This window comes from Peromyscus californicus, unplaced genomic scaffold (assembly GCF_007827085.1).
Source record: "Peromyscus californicus insignis strain IS unplaced genomic scaffold, ASM782708v3 Scaffold_11__1_contigs__length_118956290, whole genome shotgun sequence".
Taxonomy (NCBI): Eukaryota; Metazoa; Chordata; class Mammalia; order Rodentia; family Cricetidae; genus Peromyscus; species Peromyscus californicus.
The window spans coordinates 53,004,518-53,020,076 of NW_026294402.1; the positions used below are offsets into that span (position 1 = coordinate 53,004,518).

The 15,559-nt window shown below is 51.3% G+C and overlaps 1 protein-coding gene across 1 annotated transcript in view; it reads right to left on the bottom strand.

Moving 5' to 3' along the window:
* Positions 1 to 3,167: 3,167 nt before the first annotated feature.
* Positions 3,168 to 15,559, bottom strand: part of Cd276 (CD276 molecule) — a 32,280-nt gene continuing 19,888 nt past the window's right edge. Inside the window, 7 exon segments of the mRNA XM_052762195.1 lie at positions 3,168 to 4,816; positions 6,093 to 6,128; positions 7,454 to 7,495; positions 9,675 to 9,809; positions 14,458 to 14,754; positions 14,950 to 15,093; positions 15,096 to 15,278. Of these exon segments, the coding sequence (XP_052618155.1) occupies positions 4,794 to 4,816; positions 6,093 to 6,128; positions 7,454 to 7,495; positions 9,675 to 9,809; positions 14,458 to 14,754; positions 14,950 to 15,093; positions 15,096 to 15,278 (860 nt within the window). The 3' untranslated portion in view covers positions 3,168 to 4,793.

Here is a 15,559-nt window from a genome sequence, read left to right on the forward strand (position 1 = left end):
TCAAATGGACTCACAGAGCTAGGGATGTAGCTCAACTGATAGAATTGTTTGTGTAGCATGCATGGAGCCCTGGGTTCTATTCCCAGCACTGTATAAAGTGGGCACAGTGGTGCACACTATCATGCCAGCACTTGGAGGGTAGAGGCAAGATCAGAAGTGTGAGGTCACCCTTGGCTATATAGTGAACTTGAGGCCAGTCTGGGATACAAAATGTTCTGCCCCTGCAACCCAAATAAAATAAAAGGTGCCTAGAAGTCCCACTTGCAGAACCTTATTGTATGGAAGCCTGTATTAGCTGTGTCCAAAGTACAGGAAGTGACAAGACACTTCTAAAACAGGCGCTGTGAGCTCCCACCTCTCCATTTACAAGGAATGAAGGAAGTCTTTGCTAGAAGCTAGATACAAAATAGCATCAATGTAGTATTCAGCTACTAAGTTCAAGATGCAGGGCTAATCCACCCAGAAAGCAGCCAGATGGTACCCCTGGGTGGGGCTGTTGCCTGCAGAAGGACATAAGGGAACTTTGTGGGGTTCCGACATTGTTCTAGATCTTGATCAAAGTAACAGTGACACTTGTGTAAAAATGCATAAACCCACATACTGAGGAGCTGCAGAATTTAGATGCTAGGTGTGTCCATTATCAGTGGAAAGAGTAAAGAGGAAGAAGGAAGAGGCTTGGGAAAGGGTAAAGAAAGTCAGGAAATGTCGCAGAGTAACATTCTCAGATGTATGCCGTCATTCTTATAACTACGTCACCTGGAGAAAAGTCTGGAAAAAGAGCAAACCGTTTGTCTGAGTGAAGGGCGGTGGAAGGACAGCCCAGTTCTCCACATCTGCATTTGCATTTGTGCCTACCAGCACCCCAGGACTCCGAGGAGGTACCCCAGCCTGGCTCCTGCTTCTCTCTAGAGTCCCTTGAGAAGTCTTGGCTTCTCAGGACAACACTGGCTTCATGGTGCAGCTTAAGACTTGGCTTCACTGGCTGGAGAGATGGCTCAATGGGTAGTGTGCCATACAAGAGTAAAGACCGGGGAGTCCAGACCCCCAGACCCTTCGTAAAAGGTGACTTGCCTATAATCTCCCTGGAACAAACGTCCGAGTAAGACTCGCTGAAATGGTGAGCAGTGGAGTCTCTTCCAGTGTGACCCTGCCTCAGTATAGAAGGTGAAGAGTGATGGAGGAAGACACTAGAGGCCAACATCGGGCCTCCACGTGTGGGTGCACACAGGTGTGAGCATGCATATACACACACATTAAAAAAAAAAAAAAAGAAGAAGACAGGCTTTGCATCTGGAGCTCTAGAAATTGCTCAGCTTGGAATCGTCCAGGGTCTCTGCTCATGGGCTCACAGGTTCCCATTCAGCATCCACATCCTGGAACTGAACAAGACCAGGGGCTGCTCTGGGAACAGCCCACCCCTAGCCATCATTCAACTCTACATGCAGGCAGAACCATCTGTAACAAGCCATTAGGAGAGACAGGGGGCTCAGGGCGCTTGACACACCATTCTGACTCTTCCTGTTCCCTCCCTGTGAGTGACTGAGTAGCCAGATCCACTAATTGGTCTTCACAGGCCAGGTTACAAATGGTGCTAGGGGCGAATTCCGGTCACACCTCCAACCAGGCAAATGAACCCTTGCTCTGTCCTCTCTTTAATATGAATGTGACACCTGCAGGCTACAGCTTGTCGCACTGTGAGAATTATTTCTCCATTAAAATGCAGGAATTGGAGCTTTGCCCAGGAAGGGCAGCTAAAAATACTGCTCTCCAAGGCACTTGTCATCAGGGGACTCAGTGGCCACTTTCCTCACCCTTCAGCTTCCAGGCCAGTCCCACACCCGCTGGGTCTCTTCTCAAGCACGGGATATTGTCATGTCTGATCCCCACCTCAGCCTGACGGGAAGAAAAGACACCAGTTATCTCTTACACAGATGGGAAAGCAGGTGCGGACTGCTGGCCCGGGGTCACTGCACATCCCACAAAGTCAGCAACAGTGTAGCACTGGCTGCAGGGCAGGAAAGCCTCAGCCCTCACAGGTACCCAACATGTTTTTCTCCGTCAGTCTTGCCTGAACCTCAGCACAAACCTCCGAAGCTGTTGTCCGACCCTGGGTGGGGACCGAGGTCCAGGGAGGGGTACAGGGTGCACAAAGGCACTGAGGGGCAGGGGATGTAGAGCTTGGAAATGTGAGCACCAAATGTGAGACATCGAACAAGGCAAGTCTTGTTACTGGAGCCTTCAATTTTATTACAACCCTCCAGTTTGGGATGTTTCTGTTTTGAGACAGGATCCCATGTAGGGCTGGTCTCAAACTCAGTATGTAGGTCAGATGACCTCGAACTCTGATCTTCCTGCCTCCAACTCCTGAGTGCTAAAAATACAAATGTGCACCACCGTGTCCCATTTAAACAGTGCTAAGGATCAAGACCAGGGTTTTGTACATGTTAGACAAGCGCTCTGCCACCTGAGCTACATCCCCAGCCCCAAAGCATCCAGTTTGTAAAGAACGTTACCTGCTTTTTGGACAGGACTCTTCACCCCTATTCAATAAAGAAATCATCAGTATTCTGAGGTATGAGGGATATGGTCTTGTTGGTTGCAGAGCCAGAGTAAAAGTTCTGTAGCCTGAGCCCCACTGCAGTCCGGCCTCCTGTCCGTGGCTTGTGATGTTCTGACAAGGCCTAGTGCTGAAGCTATGGCCCAAGGAAAAAGGATGCCAGGGTATGTGTCGATGCCAGGGCATTCTGCAGGCTCCCCTATCCCTGAACCTGGTTCTCTGGAAATCTGTTTGTCCTCCAAGTTCACTGTCCTCTCAGACTTCCCAAGTGGAAGGTCTCCAGAATTGAGATCCAAAAGTCAATGTCCTGCTCAGTGTCACAAAGCAGAGCCAGGTCCTGGGCTAGTTCCCATTCCACTGGGGTCAGCCAGGAATAGTGTGTGTGTGTGTGTGTGTGTGTGTGTGTGTGTGTGTGTGTGTGTGTGTGTTGTGTTGTATTGTGTTTTTCTCCTCAGCTCAACAGAAGCTTGAGAAGTGGGAACCACAGTGGAGAAAATGCTTTCATGGTGAAGCAGGTAGCCCTACCCCAGCCTGAAATGCCCAGGACAGGTTCCTCCCTCCTAGTGCCAAGCCGCCCCACTGTTTCACAGATATCACAGGCAAGAAGCTATTGAAAGACAGAGGCATTTATTTCTCCCAAAATATACCCAGTTTACAGAGTCCCATGTTTGTTTTTTGTTGTGTCTTTTGAGATGTGAAAGACACTCTGTAGACCAGGCTAGCCTCGAACTCAGAGATCCTCCTGCCTTTGCCTCCCGAGTGCTGGGATTAAAGGTGTGCACCACCACACCTAGCCAGAGTCCATCTTTAAATTATCCTCACATTCTGCAGTACTGGGGTGGGAGAGATGCCTCCAGGGGACACCAGAAGGGCTGCTTTGCCAGAAGGCAGGGCAGTCAGAGACAAGCCAGGTACAAGCCCCAGGTCCAGAATAGCACCATGGTAAGTAAGGAGCAGTCCTTCTTGTCCTCAGGCCCTCTTGGCCTGGCCTTGGCCTTCCCCAGGCTCCAGCTGTTGAGGAGGTCCCAGTATGACATAGGCTGCTGTCCCCATCCAGGTCTGAATGGCTGTGGCCACCTGCCTTCCAGTCCACATCTAGAAAGATTCTAGAAAGCACCCAGTTCTCCAGGTATGGCAAAGGACTGTGCTTTCTCTGGGTTTCTGCCTCTACCCCAGGCCCTGTGTCAGGAATAGTGTGGGCTGAGGGTGAGGTATCCAGAAGCTGTGGGCACAGGTGGGTACAGTAGGAAGCAAGGCCATTTCCCAGCTGGAAGGTGAGGTCTAGAGGCAAGGGACTCTGATTTTTCTGCAGGCCCTTGGCACCCAGCACAGTGCTGACCCCTGTGGTTGCTCTACAGACATTAATTTACTAAGAAAGTAAAAGTAACAAAGATTCCAAACATGGGAAAGCACAGGGATGAAGGCTGACCCCGTGAGGGGCCCTGAGAACCAGGGCAGCCAGTACCAGCTTCCTGTGGGGAGAATGGGCACAGCCCAGGGCAGCCAGAGCAGACCACACAAGGCAAGTCTGTACGTGTTCCAGCACATGCAGCTCCGAGTATCAATGTACCTGTGCGGATAGATGGGGAGTGTGCCCCGGTCACACTTAGCCAGGGAAGGAGATAACCAAAGCCAAGCCCAGGGCAGGTGAGTCAGGATGAAGACTTGGAGATGCTGAAGAGATGGGATCCACACTAGTCAGAACAAAGGTTGAGGGGCGGGAAGCAAGATGTACCAGGGCCATGGGGAAACCAAGAGGTGACCATGCAGCTGGCTTCAGATAAATAAGGCAGGGGTTCGTCTGAGTAGTTATGTGCCTTGGAGAATAACAGCAGTTACACGGTCTGTGTGGCTTCGGAGGAGCAAGCAGGTGGGGATGGTTTGCGTGTGTCCATGAGGAACAAGGCCGAAGGAAGGTTCATGTGTAGTGTCACTGGAGAAACAAGGTCACTGGATGACTCTGGAGGAACGTTGAGGTGGAGCGGTCTGTGTGTCATGTCCATAAGGAATAAGGCCGCAGGATGGTTCATGTATCGTGTCACCGGGAAAATAAGGCTTCAGGATGATGGGAATTAAGTCCATCAGAGAAATAAGGCTGCAGGTGGCCTATGTACCAGATCCTTTGGAGAATGGGGAGACCCCCAGAGCAGAACCCATGCATTGGGGCAGGGCTCACATTGAGGCTCAACACAGCCAGAGGGTGGGCCCCCCACCTGGGAAAGGCAGCAGCTCCCAGTCAGGCTATTTCTTGTCCATCATCTGCATTTCATGGTAGGATGAGAGGAAAAGGGGGAAAATGCATTAGAAGCTGGAAGTTCTACTCCTGGGGACACATCTGAAGTCACAGATCCAGGTTGGGGGTGTGCACCCCTAACCACTCTCCTGGAGGCTAATATGTGTACAGGACAGGTAGAATAAGGAATATGTCTTCTTACACAGCTACACTGGAGGCCAGTATGTACACAGGAGCCAGGTGGGAGAGTCACCCCACACACTCCCTCCCACTGGCCTGCTTGGTCCATCTGACTCACCCTTCAATGCCTGGCCCAATTCACTCCTCTGGCAGGAATGCCTCTTCCCATCCTAATGACCTGGAGAGTAATGTTGCAGAGAGCCTTCTCCCTCTGACTTTGCCTCCCTACTGAAGAACATCCAAGTCTGACACCCCTGGCCCCGCTCCACATCCCAGCTTGCACCAGCAGTTTAGAAGGCCTTGGGCACGTTCTTCCTTCCTTTGGGTTCTGCCTGTGTCCTCAGGAAAGGAGCTGTCATAGCCTGCCTCTGCAGCCATCCATCTTGGACACAGACTAGAGCCAGGGTACCTCCCTGGGGAGCAGGGAAGCTCATTGTTTCACCTATGAGGCTACTCTGGGCAGCAACTCTCTTCAGACACCCGGCCGACATTATCATCAGCAGGGCTTCACTCTTTGGTGCTCACTACTTTCCAATGACAGGGAGGAGACCTCTCATTTTCTGTGCTTCCTAATGAACCCGTGCATATGAGTAGTAACAACTGTCGTACTGACTAGCCACCTCCTATGCACCAGAAACGTGGCTGCCCAGATGAATGCTACATTTCTGGCCTCACCTGAGAAACAGGTCACGTGACTAGGCTCTGCCCAATGGGATGTATCTAAAGTGACAGGAGCTATTTTTGGCCAAGCCCTAGAAAGATGTTCCCTGCCCTCCTTCTCATCCCTTGCCTCTGGAGGGGGCATGGCAGCCACAGCAACCCTTTGGACCCAAGGATGGAAGCTTCATGTTGCAGGGGACAGAATCCAGGCCCCAGGCTACCTGCAGCTTTCAGACAGGAGAGGCAGAAATGTCTGGTGCAGGTAAGCCTATTGGAGCAGCTGGGACTTGGCTCCTCTACCCTCCACCATCTCTCCAGGAGGTGAGTGGCTGCTATTCTTCTGGGGAGGAAGCACAGGTCAGTAGCGGAAGGGTGATGATGACTGCCCTGCTCCCCAGCTTCCTACACAGACACACAAACACAACACACACACACATTCCATTTCAGGCAATATATCATTACCTTCTTTGTTTTCAGAGTGCTTCAGAGGCCGCAGAGCTGAAAAAAAAGGAAGGGGCTTGTGATAAGAGAAAAGCCCTATGGAGGCAGGCAGAGGAAGAAGTAAGGGTGAGAATGCAGAAGGAATGGGCAGGGATGGGCAGTCTGGGGGCACCATCACAGTGCCGGGGGAGGAGGCCCAGAGAGCTAGCCCAAACCTCAGTTCACAAGTCCCACCTCCACCGTCTCTGAATAAGTCCCATGTGTCTTCCCTCTCTGAATCTCAGGCCCCTATTACTACAGAATGGGGACAGGCACCTGTCCCCAGACAAGCTAGGGATGTGGCAGCACACAGAACCCAGATCATAAAGGAGGTGAAATCAGGATCAAGGGAGGCTGGCATGGTTGCAGGTGCCTCCAGAGGCCCAGAGTCACATGGCCTAGAGGCTGACTAACTCTCTAGCCCATCCTCTCTCCTCCCCTCCCCTCCCCTCCCCTCCCTCCCTCCCTCCCTTCCCCTCTCTGCCAACATCTGCCTCTGAGCATGAGAAATGAGGCTCCATCCCAGGTCCATCTCCATGCCTGCCACACAAGCACCAACAGGTGGAGGACTAATTGGCGTGATTTATAGCTGTCCCCAGGCATCACTCCTGCCCTGCCTCCTATGGGGGTGGGAAGGGAGCCGGTGTCAACTGGAACAGTCCAAGATGGCTCATGGGAAACTTGCTTTTCTCAGCTTGGTCACTCCTGGTCACTCCTGCAGCTGTAGGGCACTAGGACCTCAACACCCACCCTAAAACCAGATCTCAGCCCAAGACTATCATCCCTTGTCACACTGCAACTCTCAGGTGCCATCAGAACAGGGCCAAGAGGGTATTTTACATGTGAAACACAGAAGCCCGGAGGAGCAAAGCGCTTCATTAGTGTTCATAGCCTCTAAGAACTGTCCACAGTTGTCCGCTTTATCACAATAGGGCACCACTGTATGCTCTTAACTAGACACCAAGCATGGTACTGTCTTCTATATAGACTATCTTATCTAACCCAACCCAGAAAAACCTAGAGACCTGTTCTCATGCCCGTTTTTCAGATATGGGAAAAATAGGCCAAAGAGAGTTATTTGCTGAAGGCTCCTTTGTCGATAAGGGACTGCCCCTCTCCTGCAGCCCTCCTCCCACCCCTGGGAAGCTCCCAGTTGCTACAATCCTGATGGATGGGTTAGGGCAGGCAGGAGACTCCTGTGGTAGGCCGGTGTTCTGCCTCCAGACCTTCCCTGGGTTGGGGGCTCCATCAGACGGTACTTCATTCCAACCTCAGAGCATGTAGTCCTGTTTCCTATTCCAGGTGCCCACCCCCCACCCCCCAGTTAAGAGGGCCAGACTCACCTGTCTTGGATCCTTCTCCATCCCCATCCTGGTCCTCAGCACCTAGAAGGGAGAATCACAAACTTTCTCAGGGTTGTCATTCCCACACCTCCACACCTGGGGACTGAGCAAATTTGACTTCTGGTCTGAATGCTGAATTCAGGGTTGGAGCTTGAGACCAGAGCAGAGCCGAACCTAGGATAGAATGGAAGGGCCCCAGCAGGAAGCCCAGCACTTATCTGGCCAGGGACCACTTATCAAGCTTTCTACCCACCCAGCCTATGACTCCACACACCCACTCACTCGCAACCCTGCCAACATCACATCTGCACCCCGCTTCGTTTATTTTTGTATGTGTGTGGTGTGAATATGTGCATGTGTGCGTGCATGCACATGAAAGCCAGAGGTTGGCATCGGGTGTCCCCCTCAATCACTCTCCACCTTATTTTTTGAGACAGGGTTCCTCATTAAACATGGAGCTCACTGGTTCGGCTAGACTGGCTGCCCAGTGAACGTTAGGGATCCTCCAGGGTTACCCAGTGTTACAGAAGCAAGCTGCCCCGCCAGACTTACGTGGGTGCTGGGGATCCACTCCGGTCCTCATGTTTGTAAAGCAGGTACTTTACTGACCGTCATCTATCTCCCAGTCCCTCCGCACTCCACTTCTGTCTGTCCATCCATCCTCTCCAGGCACACACAGCCTACTTAACCATCTAAGTCACAAGCATCACTTACCCACAACTGACCAAACTCTCCTCACTTCTTCTCCATACCTAGGCACCTTCCAGCCTCTACTACCTGTCTGCTCTCATGCCTCCGTCTATTCCTGTGCCACCCACCAATGTCCACTCACCCATCTACAATCACCAATACCAATTCACAACCCCCCTCACCAGCAGAAGGTAGCACCATGAGGCTCTGAATACTTCCACTCCGAGGAAGACACACACTCTTTCTAGTGACACACCAACTAAATCCTCACAAGGCTCTAAACCTTTTCTCACTCACAGACACACCCACGAGACTTATACACTCAGTTCCATACTTGTTTCCACAGACATACTCATCCCCTGTCACACTGCAGCCTTAAACACCACCATCTTCGTGACAACTCACACTCTTGGTTACGCCCATTTGCCATGCTCATGCCCTGACAGGCAGGTGGACACTGATTCAGAGAACAGTTAGCCAAGAGGTCTCAGGCTAGGGCCCTCTGTGCACCCCCTTCCCGTTCATTCTGTCACGGACACAGCAGCTGCTCGGTTTGAATGTCTGTTCCCTCCCAAATGCACACTGAAATTAGCCATCATCAAACAATATCAAGGGGCGGGACTTCTGGGCTGGAGAAATGGCTCAGTAGTTCAGAGCACCGTCTGCTCTTGCAGAGAACAAGATTCTGTTCTCAGCACCCACATGACAACTAATAATCAATACCCTGTAACCCCAGTGCCAGGCATACATGCAGACAAAACACCCATACACAAAAACTTTAAATTTAAAGTAAATTTTAATTTTAAATTAATTTTTTTCTAAAGAGGTGACACTTCTAAGGGGTGATTAGGCTCTGGCAGCTCCTCCACCCTTGCAGACAGCACTGGCTCTGTGACCTTTGCCCTCTCACTTTCTACCACCTAATGATCAGTAAGGCCTCACCAGATGCTGGTGCCTGGATATGGCATTGACTTAGTTACTTTGTGCCTGTGTCTGAGTGTGTGGTATTCATGCATGCCTGTTTACATGTGTGTGGGTGCACTTGTGAGCGCACATGTATGTGGAGGCCCAAGACTGATATCAGGAGTCTTCCTTGATCCCTCTCCATGTTATTCATTAAGGCAGGGTCTCTCAATCGAATCCAGAGCTCACTGATATGGCTAGTCTAGCTGATCAGTTTGATCAGGGGAAGCCCTGTCTTCTTCTAGGAGTTGGAATTACAGACAAACTGCCATGCCCACTAGACATTTATGTGGGTGCTGAAGTTCCAAACTCCAACCTTCACTCTTCCGTCGCAAGTGATTTCTCTGCTCTCCCTGCCGCCTGGATATGATACTCCCAGCTTGAGAAACACAAGCCAGTAAATTTCTGTTTTTCACTGGAACCTGTCTCGGGTATTCTCTTACAGCTGCACCCAATAAACTAAAACAGTGACATGCCCTAAGACATGTGGGCATGTATGCACATGTGCGTACCTGCATGTGTATACACACACACACACACACACACACACAGAGTCACTCTCACTCACCTGCATTCTCCTCCTCACAGCTCTGCTTGATCTTTCTCCAGCACACGAAGGCCAGGGCCACCAGCAGTACCACAAGACAGACAGAGAGCCCCACAGTCACCCACAGAGCCTCAGGGGGGAATGTCATAGGCTGCCCTGGAAGAAGACAGAAGAATGAGACCATCTTGTTCCAAGGTGTGAACAGGGTTTCCTAGTCTCACTGTACCCCACAAAGGTGAATGAAGCTCACTCAGGCTCCCACGGCCATAGCTCCATTCACCCTACCAAACCCTGCCACTGCGGCTAGGGGTGATGGGAACATGCCCCAGAAGGAGCGGGAGCAGTGGAGCTAAGAAGCCGGAGGGTGATTAATAACCATGGCTAGGGCCCACTGGCTAAGGATAATCTCGCTAAGAGTGGCTCAAGGATCTCTCAGCTGACCCAGCTTCTAGTCTCCCAGCTTTTCTGTCTAACGTCAGGAAGCCTCATTTCAGCCATTCTCCACAGAGTTCCTGACTCCTCCCAGCCTCTGCAGAGTCCCTGTCATTTCCCCTTCCTAGCAGGGACGCCCAAATTCCCCACCTGGCCTAAGAGCCACCTCTCCAGAGGCCTCCCTAATGGCTGCCGTCCCTCCTGGTTTACATCACCCTGAGGGTCAGACCTCAGCCAGCTGCAGCCCATGAGCCAGATGGTGGCCTGTTTTTAACGATCTATGAGCTAGCTGGTATTAGCTTTTATTTTTGTGAAGAGCTACAAAAAGAAAGGATAAAGAAAAAACGAAGTGTCGGACCCCAAAATTTGGGGTCTCAGGTGGGCGCCCCAAGAACCCAGACTCCAGTCCAGTTGATGCAACAGCACTAGGATTTTATTAAAGAAACATCTGTACAGATGGGCAAACTCTGCTCCAAAGAGCAAGAGTCGCATCTTACTGCAGCCCCATAAGAGCTTTTAAAGGAAAAACCCATAAAACCCATAAGATTACAATTCCCATACAATTTCATGGTCTGATCACAGGGTGATCACGGAAGGGGTACAGTTACGTAAACCTCAAGGGGGGTATCAGGGCGGGAGTGGAGCTTACACACAGGTCACGGTGGTCCTTCCTGGAACACCTGCAACTATCCCAGTCACAGTTGAGCACATCTCTTAACAGAAATCTTTTTACATTGTTATATTGTTACAGGGGTGATTGAGTAGTGGCTGAGTCAGGTTGCCCTGGGAACTAGATTTTTAGTTTCTCATCTCCTGGTGCTTGAAGTTTCTCTCTTTCTGAGGCTTGGGGGTGTAAGCCTGAAGGGCTAGGGTCTTTCAGAAGAAGAAAAGAAACAAAGAAGACCAGAAAGAAAAGCTACAGTGCTCTGGAGATGTGGCTCCGTTGGTAGAGTGCTTGCCTAGAATACATGGAGCCTGGGGTTCGATTCCCAGCACCATCGATATGAACTGGGCTTGGGTTCCCATGCTACCTGTGATCCCAGAACTAAGAAGGTAGAGGTGGGAGAATAAGAAACCCAAGGTCATCCTCATTACAGATTGAGTTCAAGGTCAACTGAGACAATGAGATCCTGTCCTGCCAACAATAAACAGACTGATAAACAAACAAACAAATAAAATCATCAGCAGAAAGACGGCACATGGCCCACCAAGTATTTATTCTCTGTCTCTTTACAGAACGTGTGCCTAGTTCTAAACACAGATGAGGGCCTGGGGTGAGAGTCAGATCTGGGGGAGCCTCACCAAGGGAATAGTCATGTGCAGCCCTGAGGCTACCCCTGTTAGATACATCATGTCAAGAGAATGAGTGGAGGTCGAGGAGCTCAAGGTGAGGTTGAGGCCAGCAGGTGATCTAACCGCATCCCCACATGACTCCAGCATAGATCCCACCCTCAGCTTAGTGCCATACTGGGTGCTGCGCAGAGCCCTGGAGGGGGAAAAAAATCTAATCGTTTTGCTCTTTGGGGACAACATGCAGCCAGGGCATCAGCAGCCTCTGGAGCACACAAGCAGCAGGGCCCTACACCCTTCACCTGCAGCGGCCCAGGCCTGGAGGAACTGTGGTAAGTCCTTTGCAGCAGACATGCTTTTCACAGGGACAAGGTGAGGGTGGGGCACACGGCTGCTCTGGACCCTGGAATCTGAAGAAGCCATCATTTGGGAAAGCAGAAGAGGAACAGAAGGCCACAGCTGAGGCAGACAGCTAGGCCAGCCTGGAGCACTTGTGAGAGACCTCTGGCAATTTCAAGACAAGGTTCCTACAGCCGTGGACAGGGCAGAGCAGCAGAAATACTCAAGGGACTCCACCCCTCCCTGAAGAGCTACAGGCAGCCAATGGTTGCTCGGGGAGGGGGAGATATTTTCTTCAGTGATATAACCTCTGGATAAAGTGCCCAAGCTCCTATAACCGATCCCTCACTCGTGCTCCTGTAAGCAATCCTCATGAAAGTCATTGTGTCACAAAAAAATAGACATTAAAATGGGAGGGGCACACCACGGTGGCTCAGCTGGGAAAAGAGTCTGCTCTGAATGCCTGACAACCTGAGTTCTAGCCCCAGAGGCCATGGTGGATGGAGAGAACCGGTTCCCGAAAGTTGTCCTTTGACCTTTATACACACACAATAAAAAAGGTTTTAGAATAATGAAAACAGGAGGGGACTAGTTGGGTGGAGGAAGGGACTCGGCAGGAATGAAAGGGGGACATGAAATGGTATTAGAGGTGAATATCATCAAAATGCATTCTATACATGTAGGAACTGTCATAATGAGTCTATTAAGTATATAATTAGTATAAATGAATTACTCAAAGGAAAGTCTCCCTGTGTTCGCCCCTCAACTGCCTGAAACATGGTCAGACTTCCTTCATTCCTCTAGCAAAGGACACAGTCAGCTGGGGCTCAGACCTATATCTACAGTTTTTGATCCAGAAAACCCTCTCCAGAGAGGCCTAGCCCAGCACACTCAATGTCACTCACCCCCATCAGGTAAGGGAGAGCAGCTAGAGGACTGAGCATCGAAATCCCAGAATGCTGTACAAGGCAGAGCTGCCCGGAGCAAAATGCAGGCCAAGGGCTCCAAGGTAAGCCGGCTCCACTCTAATGAAAACAGGAGGCCAGCCGCGGGGAGGAGGGAAAAGTGGGCTAAGAGGCCAATGCTGACTCAGATCCTGGGTCATCTGCTTGCTGCAGAATGTGGGAACCAGGAGCCAAAGTGGTCCTCAGACAGAGTTCAGAGAGGCTGGGGACCCTCCAAGCTGGGGGCAAACCATTGCCTTTATCACCTGTCCAATTTTCAAAGTGTCTGGCTCCCAAAATGTGTGTTAGCCTATGGTTTGGGGAGAGTCCCTGTTCACTGGGCCTCAGTTTCTTGTATGAACTGTGCTTGGTAACGCTGGCCCAAATGAAATCCTTTCAGTGCTAGCTACTGAGGTATAAAGAATGTCCTCTGAAGTGGGGCAAATATTCTTTCCACATACAAACCCTTGCTTTACAGCATCAGTACTACAGACAGCCCAGTGCCCCCTGGTGCAAGATCGCCATGAGTCCTCTGTCCTTCCTGATAAAACCTTCACATGTGGGCCCATCTCATTCCGCATTTCTAGGTCTTTCTTGTGAACAAACTGCTTTGACTTTTTAAAAAGGATTGATTGTGTGTGTGCGTTCACACATGTATGTGAGGGTACCCACCAAGGCCAGAAAACGGCATCTGATCACTCGGAGTTAGAGACACTTGGGAGCCACCTGATATGGGTGCTGGGATGTAAACCCTGGTCTTCAGGATAAAGCAGCAAGTGTTCTTAATCACTGAGCCATCTCTCGAGCCCCAGTGAAACATTTTTCCCCCCTGTGGTGTTCTCTACAAGATCAAGGTGGTACTCAGAACATGAGAGAGCAGGAACGGACTCCCTTAGACGATGCTGCTCTCTACAGAGAAGCCTAAGGTTTACACAGACACCGGCAACCATCGGAAGTAAAGAGCTGGGTGGGCTGCGGGCATCAGGCAGAAGTTGTGGGAAGAGAAAAGACAAGGACCGGTGATGGACAACCTGCGTCCTGATCTCAGAGCTGTAGAAGGTCCCTGGGAAAGCTCACATGGCCCAGAGGTAGGGCCTCGGGAGCTAGACCCAGCACACAGGCCTACCAAAGGACTGAGCTGAGACATGTCATGGGCAAACACAGAGGGTGACTGTCTACCTTGGCATGAAGGCGAGCCTGAGCCCTCTTTACAGCCTCAAGCGCTGAAGGTGCCTACCTGGACTAGTGCTGACTTGGAAACCAGAGACTGACTTCTCCAATATTAGAGGCTCAATCTAGCATTTGACCACAGGGGGGCAGTAGAGACAACTCTGGCCATCAACTGTGGCACTCTAGTCTGAAGGGAGAAGAGCTGCCGTTGACCCAGGTGAGTGGGATCCACCTGGGAGGCCCCATGGTCTCCCAGGGGTTCGCAATTGTAATTCCTTCACACGAAAGAAGTGACCCCTAGAAAGCACACCCTCATTCACCATGTCTCTAAGCAAGTCTCGTGGCTGTCCAGAATTCTACCCACCCTTCTAGATTCCAGGCAGGTACTTTGTGGTCCCTGTAAGTTAGAGGCATAAGTGCCATGGCAAGCATGCTCAGGAGAACAAACATTATAAATGATTTTCATCAGCTTAAGAAAGCAAGTACTTTAAAGACTTCTCACTGGGGAGGCTTTGGGATGCTTGAAATCTACATGAAAATGAGTATTTTTATATTGACATTCCAGCTTAGGGCCTAGAAAAGGGGTAGCTGCTCCCTTAGTCCTTCCTCAGCTAACCCCCTCCCCTTACCTGTGATGGTGACTGAGCCGTGAGTGTCTTGCTGCAACACCGGGTTGCGTACCAGGCAGCTATAGGTGCCGTTAGCACCCAGCACCACCCTCAGCACGCTGTGAACATCAAACAAGCCCCGCTCGTTGGCCATCTGGGATGTGGTCACATTGCCAGTCAAGGGCAGTCCCTGCCCATCCTTCCAGAACACCTCAGCCTCGGGATAGCCCTGGTAGCTGGAGCATGTGATGGTCACCATGTCCCCGGGACGCAGGTCCTTGCTGGGCTCCAGGGTCATGCTGGGCTTCGAGTAGGGGGCTGGAGGGTGGCAAAGGGTAGAGGTCAGTGACAGTCAGCTCAAGACACACAGTGGAGGAAAGGACACATGGGGCTGTTAGTTAGGAGTCAGCTCGGAGGCTTTCTTTGATGGTGGGATCAGCAGTGGGACAGCGGATGGGCTGCATGCAGACTGGGTAAGGAGCAGAAAAACGCTCCGTCCCGGTACTGAACTGCCACCTGCCTGCAGGCTAGCAGCAGCACTGCCAAAGTCCCGGATGCCCACAAAGCTGGTGAAGCTGCCCTCACCAGCTACATCCGTGCACTGTATCCTCAGGAACACATTACCCTACACCAGCAGGTCAGGGAAGAGAGCTGTACTCTTGTGTAGGTCCTGCCCTGGGCCCGGCCCTTGGGGAAGCTGTACACCAGCTATTTGGTATATATCAGTTGCCAAATGAGATTGAACTGTGCCAGGCTGGAGCCAGGCTTGAGGGAGGAACAGCATAGAATGGTGTCACTGTCCACCAGGGCCACCACAGGATCTTCCTAGACCTCCATGCCTCCTGGGTCAGAATCCTAGAGACAACACAGTAAGGGGCCTCTCCAGCTGCTCCACAGCCTCTTCTACAACGGGCCGTGTGCCCTCTCATTCCCCCTAGACAGATGGAGTCTCATACCTGATTTTCACAGCAGGCTGGCCTTGTCTGAACAGAGCCATCCATCCCTGCGGTCCAGACTTGACACAATGGGACTGTCAAGAGCTCCAGCAAGAGCAAACCCCTTCCCCAGCAGAGCTCCTTTGGCTCTCCTGTCCCGTGACTTTCTGCTGACCCAGATGCATCGC